At 56.6% G+C, this 15,911-nt stretch overlaps 5 protein-coding genes across 5 annotated transcripts, besides 2 other annotated features; all 5 read left to right on the forward strand.

Moving 5' to 3' along the window:
- Positions 1-1,019: 1,019 nt before the first annotated feature.
- On the forward strand, positions 1,020-2,258 carry LPMP_303230 (hypothetical protein; the record flags this gene model as incomplete). The annotated part of the gene is made up of 1 exon (XM_010703043.1): positions 1,020-2,258. The coding sequence occupies one exon, from the start codon at positions 1,020-1,022 to the stop codon at positions 2,256-2,258; it is 1,239 nt and encodes a 412-aa protein (XP_010701345.1).
- A 660-nt stretch (positions 2,259-2,918) lies between these two features.
- Positions 2,919-3,416, forward strand: LPMP_303240 (hypothetical protein; the record flags this gene model as incomplete). Its single annotated transcript, XM_010703044.1, has 1 exon — positions 2,919-3,416. The coding sequence occupies one exon, from the start codon at positions 2,919-2,921 to the stop codon at positions 3,414-3,416; it is 498 nt and encodes a 165-aa protein (XP_010701346.1).
- Positions 3,417-4,179: 763 nt separating this feature from the next.
- On the forward strand, positions 4,180-5,448 carry LPMP_303250 (serine/threonine phosphatase, putative; the record flags this gene model as incomplete). The annotated part of the gene is made up of 1 exon (XM_010703045.1): positions 4,180-5,448. One exon carries the CDS (start codon positions 4,180-4,182, stop codon positions 5,446-5,448), a length of 1,269 nt encoding a protein of 422 aa, XP_010701347.1.
- A 1,319-nt stretch (positions 5,449-6,767) lies between these two features.
- On the forward strand, positions 6,768-9,878 carry LPMP_303260 (hypothetical protein; the record flags this gene model as incomplete). The annotated part of the gene is made up of 1 exon (XM_010703046.1): positions 6,768-9,878. The coding sequence occupies one exon, from the start codon at positions 6,768-6,770 to the stop codon at positions 9,876-9,878; it is 3,111 nt and encodes a 1,036-aa protein (XP_010701348.1).
- A 1,157-nt stretch (positions 9,879-11,035) lies between these two features.
- LPMP_303270 (UV excision repair RAD23-like protein) lies at positions 11,036-12,361 on the forward strand (the record flags this gene model as incomplete). The annotated part of the gene is made up of 1 exon (XM_010703047.1): positions 11,036-12,361. The coding sequence occupies one exon, from the start codon at positions 11,036-11,038 to the stop codon at positions 12,359-12,361; it is 1,326 nt and encodes a 441-aa protein (XP_010701349.1).
- A 545-nt stretch (positions 12,362-12,906) lies between these two features.
- Positions 12,907-13,455: a repeat region.
- A 2,046-nt stretch (positions 13,456-15,501) lies between these two features.
- Positions 15,502-15,855: a repeat region.
- Positions 15,856-15,911: the final 56 nt, after the last annotated feature.

A 15,911-nucleotide genomic window follows, 5' to 3' on the forward strand; every position in this document is an offset into this window, starting at 1 on the left:
CAGGCTAGCACTTCTCTTGCGATTTCCACGTGTGTGTCTTTCCCCTTCCCTTTTCCAGTGTGGAGGCCGTGCTGTGCGTCTCGTACGCTTTTTTTTCCCCAGTCGCGTTCTTCGCCATGGTGGTGTGGTGCGCCCCTCCTCGTACAGCTGTTGCTTTCAAGAGAAGAAAGGAGCATCTGCCCTGAAAGCACGGTGCAAGGGTTCAGGGTTCAGGTGATGGGGACGGTGATGGTGTGCGTATAGCTGCGTATTGCTCTTAACGGCGTGGCACCCTGTTTTTCTTTTTTTTTTATTTCCTCTATCGTTCTCCTGATGTGCTCGGCAGTAAACTGACGATTAAGGCTTGCCGGGGGCCATTGCGCAAGCACATATCAATAAGTTCTCCTAGAAAACACCCGTTATGGTCCTCTGCTGTGTCTCTGTTCCACGTAATAAAACCCGAATGCCGCGCGTAGAGGGGGAGCGCTCCGCAGCGAAGTGTTCAAATGCCGCTGTTTCATGCTGGGCGACTCTGCCGAGTGCATCTACAGTGAAGCCCTCGGTGTTTGACAAGCCGCATTCCCTTGTCTTTTCCTTTGGGCCTCTGCTGATGGTGCGCGCATCCTTCTCTCTTTCCACGTCTTTTTCAACTCTTCGCGTTGATTTTCGGTTTCCTGTTTGTTCTCTGCACCCCGAGATTCACACACATGTGCACACCTACGCATTTGCGAATGCACTTCGACACATAACCCAGCCCCTGTTTGCTCCTGCTGTGAGCACATTTCTTTCCTTCCTCCACGACTACTCACGTTGACAATTTCAGTCGTTGCGTCTAGCTCTTTCTGCCCTCCCCCCTCCTCTCCCTGTCAGTGGTCGTGTGCCTGTTCCTGCACACGGCAGTGGCAGAAAATCTGTTTCACTGGCGTCTTTGCCCACGAGAGGAGCGCGCACCACACTACCAAGAGCACTGACCACTACTAGCACTCCACATAGGAAGTTGCACGCTGATCCTCTTTCCCCCACGTGGTGGGAGAGTTCAAATGGATTTTGGCGTCATTGGGGGGCAGCAGGGACCAAAGGCGCTCCTGGATGCAGTGCGGCAGGCGGTCCGAGACCGTAATCTCGAAACTCTTCGTCGTCTCTCCAAAGAGTTCCTTACAGTTGACAACAACGTAGAGAAATGCCGAGACGAAAACGGCAACACTATCGCTCACCTTGCCCTGGACAAGAACCCCGCCACCCTCGAGTACGTCATCGAGGCACTCCACGCGAACGTCAACGCTACAAATGCGCAGGGGCGCACCCCTCTGCACGAGGCAGTGACTCAGAACTACGTAGCTTGCTGTGAGGTGCTCCTCACTCACGGCGCAGATGACACCATTCAGTCCACGACACAGTCCACTCCTTTTCACACGGCGGCGGCGTGTGGAAGCGTCGAGTGCATGGAGGCGATTCTCCGCCACAGCGACACACCGGAGGTGAAAGTGAACGAGTTAGACCGGCAGCGCAGCTCTGCCCTGCACAGGTGCGCATTTGACGGAGATGTGCGAGTGAGCCGATGGCTGGTCGAGCACGGCGCCAACATCGATGTTGCTGACTCTACGGATGCGACGCCCCTCCTCATAGCCGTGAGGATGAGCCAGACAGAGGCGGTGGAGTTTCTCTTGAAGAATGGAGCGGACTGCAACTGGCAAGACCGACAAGGCAATAGTTGCCTGCACTTCTGCGCCGTCCGCTGTGATGTCAAGATAGCCCGGCTGCTCCTCGCCGCTGGGGCCAACCCACGCTTGCTCAATGAGGAGTACGATAGCCCACTGCACATCGTTGCTCAACATTCGCGCCTCGATTCCGGGGCTTGGGAGGAGATGGTAGGGCTGTTGCTCATGGCTGGCTGCGACCCACTGCAGGTCAACGTGTCCAACAAGAAGCCCAGCGACTACGTTAGTCGCGGAATGAAGAGGATCTTCATTAAGGAGGACGTCGAGCGCCTGCTGCACAGGAAGGCACAGCTGCAGGAGGAGAGCGACGCTGAGCTCGCCAGGGCGTGGGAGCAGTGCGCGCAGTGGAAAACGAAAGTGCTCGAGAATATCTCCGTCCGGCGCCTCTGGGAAGCAGCGGAGGACAAGCGGCTGGCGCGGGAGAAGGAGGAGCGCATTCGATGTGCCAACGACGCGAGAATGACGTATGATGAGATGCTCACCAAGTGCCGCTTCTTGGAGGCGGAGATCCAGCGGAAGAAAGGGATGCTGGAGAAGGCCAGCGTGAAATCTGGGCGTTAGTGTGATTCACAATCCCCTCGCACTCCTTCCCATGTCTGTCGCCGCCTCTCTCTGCCATGCGTTTTTGCTCTGAGGGGGGTGGGGGCAGGGCTTTGGGGAGAGAGACGACTACTGTGTTTTCCCACGTGTTCTTCCTCCGCTTTTTTTTTTTGCCTTTATGTCTTTCGCTTTTTTTTCTTTTTTTTTTTCGTTCTTTCCTCTCGCCGCCGCTGCCCTTATCCAAAATGTACGATACATGTCACGAGACCATCCACCTAACGTCCCCCCAAAGAGCAAGATGGTTTGTAGTCCAACTACGAAAGCAAAAAAAAAAAGAACCGAGAGGAGCAACAGCCAAAGTCGTTTTCGCGGTACTTCGCCTCTCCTTGTGTTAGCGCTGAGCTTCACCTTCTAACCGCCTCGCCAGCCTCATGGCATCATGTCGTGGCAGCGGATGCTGAATGAGACGCAACCTCGTCCCGAAAAGGTGGAGGGCAACATCCGCGGCGTCACGTGCGTGGGCTCCGAGTATCGGCTCACACAGAGGAGTGTTGCTGAGCCACCGTTTTTTCCTTTCTTTTCTGATGACCCCATGAATATTTTTCTGTACTTCACTCCCTCTCCCTCTCTTGCGTTCTGTGGTGCTGCTCAACGAGAAAGCACACGAGGAGGACTGGTGTCATGAAGTCCGTGAAGGAACGCGATGTTGCTGGCATGGCGGCATTTGAGTTGGCCCTGCAGTACAGCTTTATCCGGCAGGATCGTTCCTACCACTTTGTGCAGCTGCTGACGGCGCTGTGCTCCTTCGTATTTTTCTCACAGCTGACGGCTCTCAACGTGCTTCTTGTGCTGCCGCCTCTGGTGCCGTCGGTGGAGCCGCATGTGGAATTCCTGCGCGCCTACAGTCATCCGCTCTTGGCGGTGCTTTCTCTGGTGGCGCTGCTGTTGATCCGGGCTAGCAAGAAGCGCTTCGTCATCGAGCCCGGCGAGCAAACGATGGAGCGGCTCAACCGCGATATTCTAGAACCGTGCCTTGGCATGAAGTTCGACACGCGCACAGGGATGCTGTTCTCTGACTTCCGCGCCGGCAGTCTGCGCGGGCGAGAAAACTACTATTCCCTTCGCTACCTCGATGACCCACAGCCACCACTAACTTCCGTGACAGGGATGGGGGGTTGATGGCGGAAACGAAAAGGCGGAGTTCTTATTTGAGGGCAGTCGACCCACAACCGAGAAAAAGTGCCATGTGCGTCTGCTGGATAACAAGCGCCAAAAACAAAGCACACCAACATGCCTTTTTGACGGCATTCGGTTCACAGGCAGGCATCAAGCTGAGCAGCGCCGAAGTTCTTTTTATTGGCTACTGGATGACAACAGCTAACTTCCCCGGTGCGCAGGGGATGCATTGAAAGAGCGCATGCTCTAGGGGAGGGCGAGGACTTGCTGCGTGTGTATGTGTCTGTAGGGTACTGCGTATGCGACTCGACGATGCTTGGTGAATGGAAGGGGGGTGGGGTGCGGGCAAAGGACTGAATGAGCGTCACAATTACATCACTGCTGACTTTTGCGTCCATTCGTTCTGTTTTTTATTGTTCATTTTTCATCCACCACCCTTCTGGTGCAAGCAATTTCGCAGTTGCTGGGGCTCGACATCAATGACCAGTAACGTGTGCTTTCCTGCTTCACATGGAGTGTTGCTCTTCCCCCCTTTCCTCGTGCCATTCCAACTCCCTCACTCTTCTGTCTTTTTCTTGCTCGTCTTCTCTGACGACGTCGCTTCTTTTTTTTTTCTGCGTCAGATATCCTCATTCTCTTTGCACAGTATCGTACTGGAAAAGAAGGGAACATAGGCGGTTTGCTTCTCTCTTAGCGTCTCCCTACCTCTCGCTACAGTCACTGAGCTCTGCACCTCACCTTCTCTCTCGTCGGGATCTTTGAAAGCATGAGAGGCAAGACAAGCCACCACGTTTTCTCCCCAGCGAAAGCGCAATCACTCAGATTCAGCACTGATCACACCTCTTCTTTCCTCCCTCTCATCACCCGCGGCTGCGTAGATTCGTACTCTTCTGCAGCGGCGTTTAGAAATGGGAAAAGGACGATATCGCTGTGGAGGAAATCGCCGCCTCTGTTGCTGTCCGCGGCGCTCATCATCGTAGCATTGACAGTCGCGCTGAGTGTTGAGGCGCGCCGCCTTGTCGCTGTTGGGGACCTCCACGGCGACTACGAGCAGAGCGTCTCCGTCTTGCGTCTTACGCGTCTCATCGACAACCGTAACCACTGGATCGGTGAGGATGCGTTCCTCGTCCAGCTGGGTGACATTCTCGATGTTGGCCCCGATGATCTTCTCATTGTCCGCCTATTAATGAGACTGCAGCAGGAGGCTCTAGCCAACGGGGGTGATGTGATTCAGCTGCTGGGCAACCACGAGCTGCGCAACTTCCGAGGCGACTACAAGGCGGTGGACGAGGCGAGCCTTGCTGCTAGTGGTGGAGCGAAGGGTCGTGACATTCTTCTGTCCAATGTGACAGAGCTAGGCAGATACCTGCGTTCTCGCAGGGCAATATTCCACTACGGCCCGTTCCTCTTCATGCACGGAGGCTTCTCCACGGCAACGGCCGGCATGATCACAAGTCTCAAGAAGATCGAACAGTTTAACTCGGAGCTCAGCAAGGCGCTACTGAACGGCACCATCTCACCTCTCGCGCGCAACGGTCTGGACCTGACTGAGGACGAGGTGAGCAACGTCGCCAACCCTATCCTCGTGCGCAGCATCTTGAATGTCAAGTGCGGTGCGCTGAGCAAGGTGTTCGACAAAAAGTTCCCAGGCATCCAGGCTGTCGTAGTGGGGCACGTGCCGCATGACCCACGTGACTTCGAGGACTGGCGGCTCTGTAGGGGCAGGCTTATCGACATCGACTTTGGCATGTCGCGCTGGAAGAAAGGCGACCCAGGGCACGTAGCGGCTTTGGAGATCGAGGAAGGCACGTGGCATGCGCAGCTTATCGAGACGTCTACTGGATCCAGCTCAGTCTTGGGAAGGAACGCACCCGTCGCGGATGCCGTGATGGTCCATTATCTACTGGGTTTCTTCGCACTCATTGTGGCCGTCGCTGTCGGCGTCCTCCTTGTGGCGTACTACGTGCCGTTCCGCTCCACCTCTGCATTGGAGCCGCTACTCGAGGCGAACGCGATTCATTACGGCACGGTGTAGCGAAGAGCCTTTTTGCACACTCGTCAAAAGAGGCACAGCGAGGGCGTAAGTGCGACAGTCCTCCCTGTCTTCCACCGTCTTGTACACCCAATTTCACTCTTCCTGTTTCTTTGAAGGTGTGTGCCTCTCCATCTGTACTCACGTTGAAGCGTTGAGGGGCAGCATGGTGGCAGAAGACTGTGTCGGTGGGAGCGAGAAGGAGAGGCGGTGCCGCACATAAATGCTGCCCCGTGGCGACTCTTGTTGGTGCGGTTGTCTCCCTTTCTCTAGGCGCGTTCCCCTGTCGCGATCGGGGCATAGTGTGCTTTGTTTGCTTCATTCTTTCTTGTGCGGTACAACTTTGGTCCTCCGCCTCCCTTTCGTGTGTCGTCGTGTTAAACTTCCACACTGCTCTCTTCCCCCGGAGACAGAGGTGCTACCATCGCTGTGTCTTGACGATACGGGTATGGGTGTGGTTGAGTGCCTTTTCTCCCTGTCCTTTCGTTCATGTGTCTTCTGGCTTTGTACTGCACGATGACAACGACGGTGCCAGCGATGGGCGGAACGTCTGTCTCTCGCTGCGGTTGGCTGCTTTCTTACCACATGCCCACCAACCCGCCTCTCGCACGAGCTCACCGATGTACGTAGAAGAGGGTGGTGACGAAAAACAAGACCAAACAAAAAGTCAAAGTTGTAGAACACACCAGCTGCATCACTGGCACCAAAAAAATCACCAACACGCCTGCAGCTGATTCGCGGACAGGACCCTCCCCCCTCCCCCACGACTGGAGTCGTGTGGTGGGGTGGAGGAAGTTTGCTAAAGAAAAGGGCGAGAACAAGAGCGTGGCTGTTTGTTTCTCTTGTCAAGTCCCTCTCTTTTTTGTACTCCAGTGCCGTCTCTCACCACTGCTACTATTGACCCCGACGCATCTGCTACTGCCGCATGTGCATATGTGCACACGACGAAAGTCAAGCGTGTGGAACTGAATCTCCTCTGCGCATCTCTTTTTCCTTTCCTGTCATCCCCCTTCTTCCCTCGCCTCCCTTTCGCTGTCTTCTTGATCTTCAACGACCGGCAACCAGCACTCCGCTGCGCTCCTGTCGCAATTTTCGCTGGAACTCTTGCGCCTTTCGCTCCACCGCGCGTATCACCACGTCAGCTGGCGTGGGTTTCCTTTGTCTCGTATCGCTTACGCACACCAGTCGCTTGGGAGGTATTCACCTTTATCTCTTCTCCTTTGCCGCCTGTTAATGGAGAGCACACACTCCCACCTACCCATACACCCCTCCCACACACACACACACGCATTCCAGACATTTCGCGTGATTCGCCTTTGACAATGCCCAAGAAGGAAAAGGCGAAAAAGGCGCTGACGTCTGCGGTTACCCCGCCGGGCTTCACAGAAGAGGAGCGTTTGCTGGAGGTGCAGTTGCACTGGGACGTGGATGTGCAAGCAGCGCCAGAGGTGCTGGTTTTTTTACGCCTCTTCCAGCAGGATCACTTCATTCTTCCTCACCAGCTGCTGATCGATTCCAACAGCGACGCTGACGCTGACGGCCAACACCAGCCCCTTCAGCAGCAACTGTCTGCTGCTCCCCCACTGCTCCCCTTAGTCAAGCAAACGGTCCCGGTAAGCATGCCGACTGCACGCCATATACTACTTAATGATATCAAGGCCAATCGCGTTGACGTGTACACCCTCCCAGGAGTCGACGATGTCAACGAAGCCGGCGACAAGCAGACGGGCAGTGTGGCGGGGAAACGGCACAAAGGCGCGGCAACTGCTGCTCCCAAATCCAAAGTAAAGGCAACAGCCGGACTCACCACTCTCCCCGACGGGGCCCGCCACATTGGGGGAACGGCACTCTCGCTTGTCCCGCTTCTTACAAGTTCGACAATGGACGTCGCTGTGGCGCTCACCGCGGGATCACTAGCCGTTGCTAACGACTACCTGAATTTCCGAGTGCAGTGCCGTGATTTGCTGCTGTCTGCGCAGTGCATGTCTCAGTGTCGCCCAGTGCTGGTGCGTCTGTATGGTGTCGTGGGACTGCCCACCGTGGCGTCCACATCTGATCCCTCATCTACGAAGTACATGGCTGCTGCCGCGACTGCCAACTCACGCCGTCGCCTGCGCGCGTGTGTTTCGCTAGCAGGGGGACGCGTGACGGTACCTGTGCTGCCGATCAGACCTGCAATTTCCGCTGAGGAGGCTGCTGCGCCGCCCTTGTTCCCGCCACGCAGTCCGACAGCCACTTTCCATGATCATGTTCTCTTTTTGAATGAACTGGGCACGCCTCTCGATGTGTACCGGAAGCTCTACAGCACCCTATGTGAGGTGTCGCTATGGCAATCCTTTGAGATGGATGCGCAGGGGACGGCGGTAGAAGCTGTAGGCGCTTCCGCACTGCCGGGGGGATGCACAGAGGTCTTACTTGGCAGCGGCAGTTTTTTGGTGCGCGACTTTTTGACAGACGATCAAACGCGCTTTTGTGAGACGGTGCAGCTGCTGCCTGGCCGCACCACCGTGGACCTTGCAAAGGACTGCACATGTCTCACCACCGGCTGCAGCGTTTCCGTGCACCTCGACTTTTTCCAGCCCTTCCCCCCCCTGCGTCATGTTGACAAGGAGGGGCAGCCGTTGCCGCGCAAGGCCTTTCTGACGCGTGCTCTTGTGCACCTGCCGTATGCGGCTCCGTGGATGGCTGACTTTCTCACTCTTCTTCTGCGCGAGGTCACGGCGTTGCCTCCCGCGACGCAGGACGTGCAGCTTTACCTGCCACCACCGCCGCTTCCCACCGAAGCCATGGAGAAGGAAAAGGCGGTTGGGAGGCGCAGAAGCGCCATGCACGGCCGCGGCGCCGCGGCGCCGACCGCCTCTGCGTCGTCAAGGCGGCCGAGGAGCGACAGGAGGAGTCACAAGGCGGGAAAATCAATCGGATGCCCTGCTCCACCTGACCTTATGCCAGCTTCGCCATCGCCGTCTTTCGCAGACGAGCTGAAGGTATACTCGCCGCCGGGTCTCAGCGGGTTCGAGGTTGCAGACGGGGAAGAGCGACTGTGGTGCTTTGAGGCGACGGTGCTTGAAGTACAGCATATACTCAGTCAGCTTGGCAGCTTTGTGGAGGCGCATGGCGGTGCGCCGTCGCGGGTGCGCCTGCATTTCAATGCTGAGCTGTTTGTGCCACAGCGCGCGTACATGAAGTTCCCGCCGTTGGTGGTTCCACCAGCTGGAATGGCAGTCTTATCATCACCCAGCGAGGTCGATGGGTCGTCGGTGGCCTTGGAGGTGGATCCGAGCGGAACAGGTGGACGGCTTCACCGCATTCGTTTCCGTAGCACCGTCGGATCCTTGTGTCGGACGCAGTCTCACTACATCCGCCACAACCTCTCCGATGACTGCCTGCAGTGTCTGCTCTCTTTGGCAGCGCTGCTGGGGGCCGGGTCGATGCGAGAGGCCGAGCTGCGAGGCTGGATGCCGTCTGCGACGCTTCTCATCGCCGCAGAGCGCTCTTTTGGTCAAACGCTAGAAAAGGAAGACTTGCTCGGCGTCGCCTTGACCACCCCTGATGCATCGCAGACCGCAGTGACGGCGTTGGTCCCAAAAGATGATACTGCGGACGGTGCGCCCGAGAGAAGCGCTAGCAGTGCCGCTGCATCCCTGATGGCTGGGGTGGCGGTAGGGTCGCTGGTGTTCTTCGACGGTATCCTTAAGACTGGGACTCGACGACCTGTGCCCGCCACCGTTCGCCTGCGTTTCCCTGTCTCTGCTTGGATGGTGGTGACCAAAACTAAGGAAGAGGTGCTCTGCGCTTTCCCGCACAACTCCCCCACTGGCCTCGTACAGTACCACATTGAGGGGCAGGTAGTGCGGTGCTCTACTACAACCTTGCTGTACGTGCTCAAGTGCGTGTGCCTGGCGCGCAGTGTCACACAAAACTACAACGCAGCCTACGAGCACCTCTTGCGCCAGCGCCAGCGTGAGCAGCGTGCGCTGCTGCTGGAGAGGTCTGCATCGTCGGCGACTGGCAAGTGCGTGCTGGCGCGGCAGGCAGCAGCAGATGTCGCAGGGGGTAGCCGAGGGGCCCTGGACTGCAGTGTAGACAAGACTCGTGTCTCTGCCGCCGGTCAAGTGTGCGGAGTGGACTCCAGTGATGGAGATGATGATGGTGAGGCGAACTGGCTGGATTCCGGCATGGACCGGTACTTGTACGTGTCCTTTGGCTCCTCCAACAAGTCAACAACTCTGTCGCGGCGCTTGCAAATGGATCGCGCGAGTTCCCATAGGTCATTAGTGCCCGTAACCCAGCGCAGACAGGCACCACGCGCCGTCTCCTCGCCAACAGAGCTCACGTACGACGAGCTGTGGCGCATGTACGAGCGGCGTGCCCCCACCTCGGCGACAGCGGCATCTGCACGCGACCCCGAAAAGCTGCCGCCAATCCGATTTTGACAGGGAAAGGCGATGCATGTCTTGCGTCACCTCTTCCCTTCTTTCGGCGTAATTTTCGCGCACCCTTAGTCTTTTTTTCATTTTTACTCACTTGATCTACTGATGTACACTACCAACATGACGAAGCACGTGCACTTCCCTCTGTTGCCACCTCGTGTGGCTTTGTGGTGTCCCTTCGTTTGGCCAGTCGGTATCTTGTGGAGTATCTTCCCGATGGCACTTTTTTTTTTAAATTCTTATCGGCTCTGTATTTTGGGCTTCGGACTTTGTCCGAGGTGGTGCGGGCATGCCAGTGAGTCGACCTCTTTCTTGGCTCTTTCGCTTTTTCAGCGGTTTGCGCCGAAATAGTTCAGTGCCGCAAAAGAAGACCGAAGAAGGCAACAGTCGCGTGTGGACGAGCGCAGCGTGACGCTCTTGTCCAGCAGAGTCGAGCTCTCCCTCAGAGGCCCTTCTCCTAGCATATGACTCATGAGGAAAGTGTGCGTGTGTGTGTGTGGGGTGGGGTGCCTTGTTCATGCTTGAATTTGCTTCTAGATTTGTGCAGGTGCCTCGATGCGCGAGCGCTGCTCTACACTTCCTCTTGGTTGGTGCAACACTCCCCTCCCACTTTTCTCGTCGGTGTTTCTCTTCAGATGAGATTGTACGCTTCAGCATATCTGCTCCGCTCCCCGTGCTCCCTCCTTCTCTAACTCTGTACCACTTTTTACTCTTCCCCTGGTCTTTTTGCCATCTCTCCCGCTTCTTCCCGTCCCACTCCACACCCCGCGCTCTTCATCTTCCCTTGCACTTGCCCTTCGCCTCCGTGCTGGTGCGGCGTTTCTCTCTGTCTCAGGAGTTGTGTCTTTTCATTTGTGCTACTCTTTTCTCTTCACGTGTGTGTGTGTGTGTGTGTCTTGTGAGGGTCCTGTCGTGGTGCTGCCCGGCCTATGTGTTTTATCCTCTTCTTCTCTTTCTCTTAACCCTGCCTTTACTCACCCCCCCTCCACGTACATACAGACGTATTTCCACTACAGCGGGAGCAGCCCTGGGACCAGTTCCACTTTTCTCGCTTCCCGTTTTCCCTCGCTGCTTTCTGCCCTCTTCCACATCGTGGAGGTCAAAGTGGCATCAGGATTTGGCGCACTGGCATCCGTGACGCACACACCCGCAGACACAAAATGAAAGTAATTCTCAAGACAATTACTGGAAAGCAGCACGAGGTGGATGTGGAGGCGACCTCGACGATTCTCGATGTGAAGAAGCTGCTGGTGGACGAATACGAGCCGGCGTCGCTGCGGCTGTGTTTCAACGGTGCCGTGCTGGAGGACAGCAAGATTCTGGCAGATGCTGGAGTTAAAGACAACGACTTTCTTGTGCTCGCTGGCCGCAAACGAAAGATCCCGAAACCGGCGAGCATGCCATCGGCGGAGCCGCAAAAGACGGAGGCGGCGCCTGAGTTTAGCGCACCTCTATCTGCTACTGCACCACCGCCGGCGATGCCCACGTCTGCTTCCACCACGACGTCCACCGCCGACTCAGTTGCCCCCGCTGTTCCTGCTGCCACTACAGCTCCAGCTCCAGCTCCAGCCCCTGCTCCTGCTCCAGCCCCTGCTCCTGCTCCAGCCCCTGCTCCTGCTCCAGCTCCTGTCGCTCCTACGCCCCCCGCTGGCTCTGCTATTCCTGTTGCCTCCGCAGCAAGCATCTATGGTGTGGCCCCCAACCTGATCGACGAGGTGGCGGCAATGGGCTTCGAGGACCGCAATCAAATTGCCTTGGCGCTACGCGCCGCCTTCATGAATGTCGATCGCGCCGTGGAGTACCTCTTTGACGGCATTCCTCCTCACCTTGTGGAGGAGCTCACGTCCCACGGTCTTCCTGCCGCACCCGCCGAGGCCCCAAGAGCATCGAATCCGTCTGCATCTTCTGCAACCGCGGCTGTACCCGTGTCAACTTCTCTTGCGTCCGCAGCTACGCTATCCACCGCCGCGTCGGAGATGCGCGACGCCCTCTCGCGCATCCCACAGTTTGACGAAATCCGTACCCTGTACAACCAAAACACGGACACGCTGCCAGTGGTGATGCAGCAGATTGCGCTGCGGCACCCGGCCGTGTACGAGCAGATCGAGCGCAATCCGGAGGTGTTCCTCTCCATCATGGGCGAGGCAGGGCAGCCAGGGACTTCGAATGCTCCACCCGGGTCCGTCGCGTCGCCGACGGCAGAGGCTGTCGTGGGTGACACGGAAGAGGGCAGCTTCATGAACGAACTGCAGGCTGGAGTCGAGCTGACTGCCGAGGATCGCATGGCGGTTCAGCAGCTCGTTGAGTTAGGAGGTGGCATGTGGGACGAGCAGAGCGCTGTGCTAGTCTACCTTGCTACCCAGCGCAATCAAGAGGTAGCGGCGAGTGTGTTGTTTGAGCACGGTGGTGTTCCGGCAGAGTTGTTGGCGGAGATTGCCACCCAAATAGCCGACGAGGAGGCGGAGGACTACGAGGATGAGCAGTGATGAAGGGAAGGAGGGGTAGTTGCTCTTGTCATCTTTGATACTCGTTAGGCTGCTGCTTGTGCATATCTTCCTCTGGCACTGTTTTCTCTTGAATATCTGTATCCATACTTTCTTTCTTCACTTTTGCCGACCTTTCTGTTGTCTTGTGATGTGAGTCTCACGCTACTTTGTGCTTCATGCGGTGGCTGTAGTCGCAGAAGTGACGGGTGGCTGGGAAGGAGAGAGAGAGGTCGAGGAAGAGCGCCGTGACGCACCCTGCCACTTCTCCGCTTTATCGAGCTCTCTCGTTGAGTCTCCTTTTGAGCTGCGGGTGTCTTGTCGTGCTTGGCTGGAGGTGCTTTAGTGCATCTGTGCGTACCTGTCGGTTTGTGTTTTATTCATTGCATGGAGGCGCACCAAGGGGCGACCTTCATTCAGTTCCACCATTGCGCCGCCGTGCACCGCAATTCACTGTTTGTAGTCTCGTTGCGTCGTCTTGCTACGACAGCAGACGCTGGTGTTCGTTTTTGCTGCACTTTTTCTTCATTTCTCCCATCCCACGGCGACCCTGAGGACGGGGGATACCTCAGCGTGGGGTATCGCGGACCCGTACCCCACGCCCGGTGAGCAAGCCAAACAACCCCCTCTCTATCCCTCTGAAGGCCGTGCCACCTCTGGTGGTGACAGGGTCAGCCATCTACGGCGTGAGGAGGCCAGAACGATGTATCACTACTGATGCCAGCGGTCGAGTTCTGCACGGCGTGGCCTGGGAGCGACCTGCTACCCTGCACACGTATGTACCATCTGTATGATGGGCAGAGTGGTAGCGTGGCTCGAATGCATCTCACGCCGCCCGCTGGTGTGGGGAACCTGAGCCACCCTGAGGGATGCACTAGGTGACGACCGGCATAATGGGAACGGCTGCCAGTCACCGGCACACAGTCCCTGCCTCAAACTCTGCCCACTCCTGCGTCGGAGGTCACCCGAGTCGGCGTATTGCTGTGCTGCGTGTCTACGGTTGCTTCGTACCAGGTGATGGGTCTCTGACAGGTCCGGGGGCAGAGTGGGGGTTGAACACACGTGTGGCAGAGAATGGGCACGCTGAAGGAAAAAAAGGTAACATTGCTGTGGGACCTTCGTTCTCTTTTTGTGTCTGTCTCACTTGTGCAGGTCACGCAAGTTTTTTCTCGCGTCGAGGACGGCGCGATGCGCGCTAGCAGATGCCCTCCTTTGTGGCCTTCTACACGCTTCAGCCCATTCTGAGCACAGCGTCGCCTCATTCGCCCTGCCGCTCAGCTGTGTCGGGTGCTATGCATGACGTGTTTCATTTGGAAAGTTGAAGAGGGCGGTGAGGCCGCAGAAAGTGAGAGTTAGGATGGTAGATGGGAACCGATAGGCAGGGAAACATAGACAAAGTAATCTACCTGCATTGATCTCACAGCTGCTCTGCAGTACCATGCTAGGGGGCCCAGGGCATGCATCCATACGTGTATGTGTATCTCAGGCTGGAGACCTTGTCTTGTGGGAGAATAATATTCATTAGGCTGCTGTTCCTCACGGCTCTCAAAGATGACGTCGTGGGAGTGCGCGACGGGGAGGCGACACGCCGCACGCACAGTTAGCTGTTCACTCGAACACTCATTCTCTCTCTGCCACCTCCGTGGTCTCGGTAACCTTCCTGACCTTTCCTTCTCTTTCGCTTTCTATCTTGCTGTCGACTTCGTGCCGAGATGGCGGTGCAGTGAGCAGCGTCTAACGCATTGATTGCCTGCCCGTGCCTGCTCCCCCTCTTTCAACCTTGTGTCGTATTCACTTCTCGTGCCATCCCTGCTTATTCCTCAAGTTATGCGTCATATCTCATAATGTGGACGTGCGGACAAGAGTGGCGATGACGAGAGAGGCGGTGGTGGCGTGACGACAACCTGCGACTGCACCCACATCATAGGCCATATGCATGAGTTGGATCTCCCACGTAGTATGGACCTTCTCCTTATCGCTAAGCTCCGTTTCTTTTGGTTCTTCATCTACTTTAGGTACTTGCCTAGCAAACTCACTCTCTCGCACACCCTCGATAATTTTTGGCCCAATCGACAGACCAGCGTCGCTGTCATGTGTTGACGGCAAATCCTCGAGTTGAGAGTGCCGCTCTGCATTGGCCCCTTGTGCTGCTGTGCGGGGACGCTGGTCCCGAGCGGGATGCTGGGCTACCAGCTGCTCAACATCGATGGCTCAGTGAGCAAGACGATAATGCACGTGCGTGTACCCTTTCTGCTGAGCATGCTTATCGACGCAGGTGCCATCGAAAGATGAACCTCGATGTATTCCGATGCCGTTCCTTGCCATGCCGCACTTGCTACTAACCCTGGGAAAAGAGAGCCGGATCTTTCTGTCCCTCTCTCGCGTGCATCCTCGCTGGTACACACCAGTGGCGGTCACCATCAGCTCCGGTGTCATCGGCGCCCTTGTCACCCGCATCTTACCTGTCGATATACACGGCGAGTTCATCTCTTTCAGCACTCTTTTTGCCTTCATCGGGGTTGTGTGCTCATGTGGCGGCTGTACTACACCACCGCCGACGTGCTGGGAGCCTTCCGGTAGCCGTTCTTCTGCTTCCCCGCCACTTTGGCCGTTTTCTCCTACTTGGGTGCCACTTTTTGCTCTGCCTTCGAGCACATGGTACAGCCGGGTTGTTGTGTCAGTCATCCCGCTGGTCTGATACTTCCTGTAAAATCTCCACCACCAACTGCAGAAGAGAGGTCAGGGGCAGGCCACTGGGGTCACTATAGTTTCTGAAGCAGAAGCGGTGAGTGTAGAGCTCAGTTGTACCCGTGGGGTCGTCGACAGCACCGCCGGTGCGTACCTCAGGCAAACTACAATGGCGGAAGAAGCTCGTATCGAAGATGCTGTGGTGAGGGAAGAGCCACCTGTGCGAGCATTCCGCCGGTGATGGGGAAGTAGCGTCTTGTCACCCTGGTGCATGTGGGAAGCCCCTCAATGCGCTGCAAGCGCTTGACAAACATCCTTGTCTCTCCCTCTAGTTTTTCTTCGCTGGCCCCCCCTCTCGCAACTTTGCGGCAGACAGTGCGACTCCTTTATGCCCACTTGCGTTTATTGTTCGGTATCTTTGTTTTCTCTTTCTGGTTTTCGTATTCCCTTTACTTCATGGATTGCGGGCCTGGTCAACAGCCTTCGACAACAGGCTGACGTCCTACAGCCACCGTGCCACGCGATGCGGCACGCTGATAGAAGAGCTACTTGGCGGCTACCACTTTACACCAGAAAACAAGGATGCTGTGCCTTAAAAGGGGAGAGGAAAGCATGCTCGTCCTGTTCCGCATGAGCACCTGTCCGCTGTTTGAATTCCTGCAGCGGCGAGTGAACGGCAGCGACGCCATGGAGTGCAGATGATGTACTGCGTGCTGCATTGTTAGCAGTCTGGCACCCCTGTCCCTACGTGTGTTTCCTATAATGGCGACAGACCCGGCGCTGTGCTCGACAAGCCACGTGAGGTTCACAGGTCGCTCGAAGCGCGAATCACACTGTATCTCACGCAACAACTGTGCAAATTGTG

Source organism: Leishmania panamensis (assembly GCF_000755165.1).
Source record: "Leishmania panamensis strain MHOM/PA/94/PSC-1 chromosome 30 sequence".
In the NCBI taxonomy this organism is placed as follows: Eukaryota; Euglenozoa; class Kinetoplastea; order Trypanosomatida; family Trypanosomatidae; genus Leishmania; species Leishmania panamensis.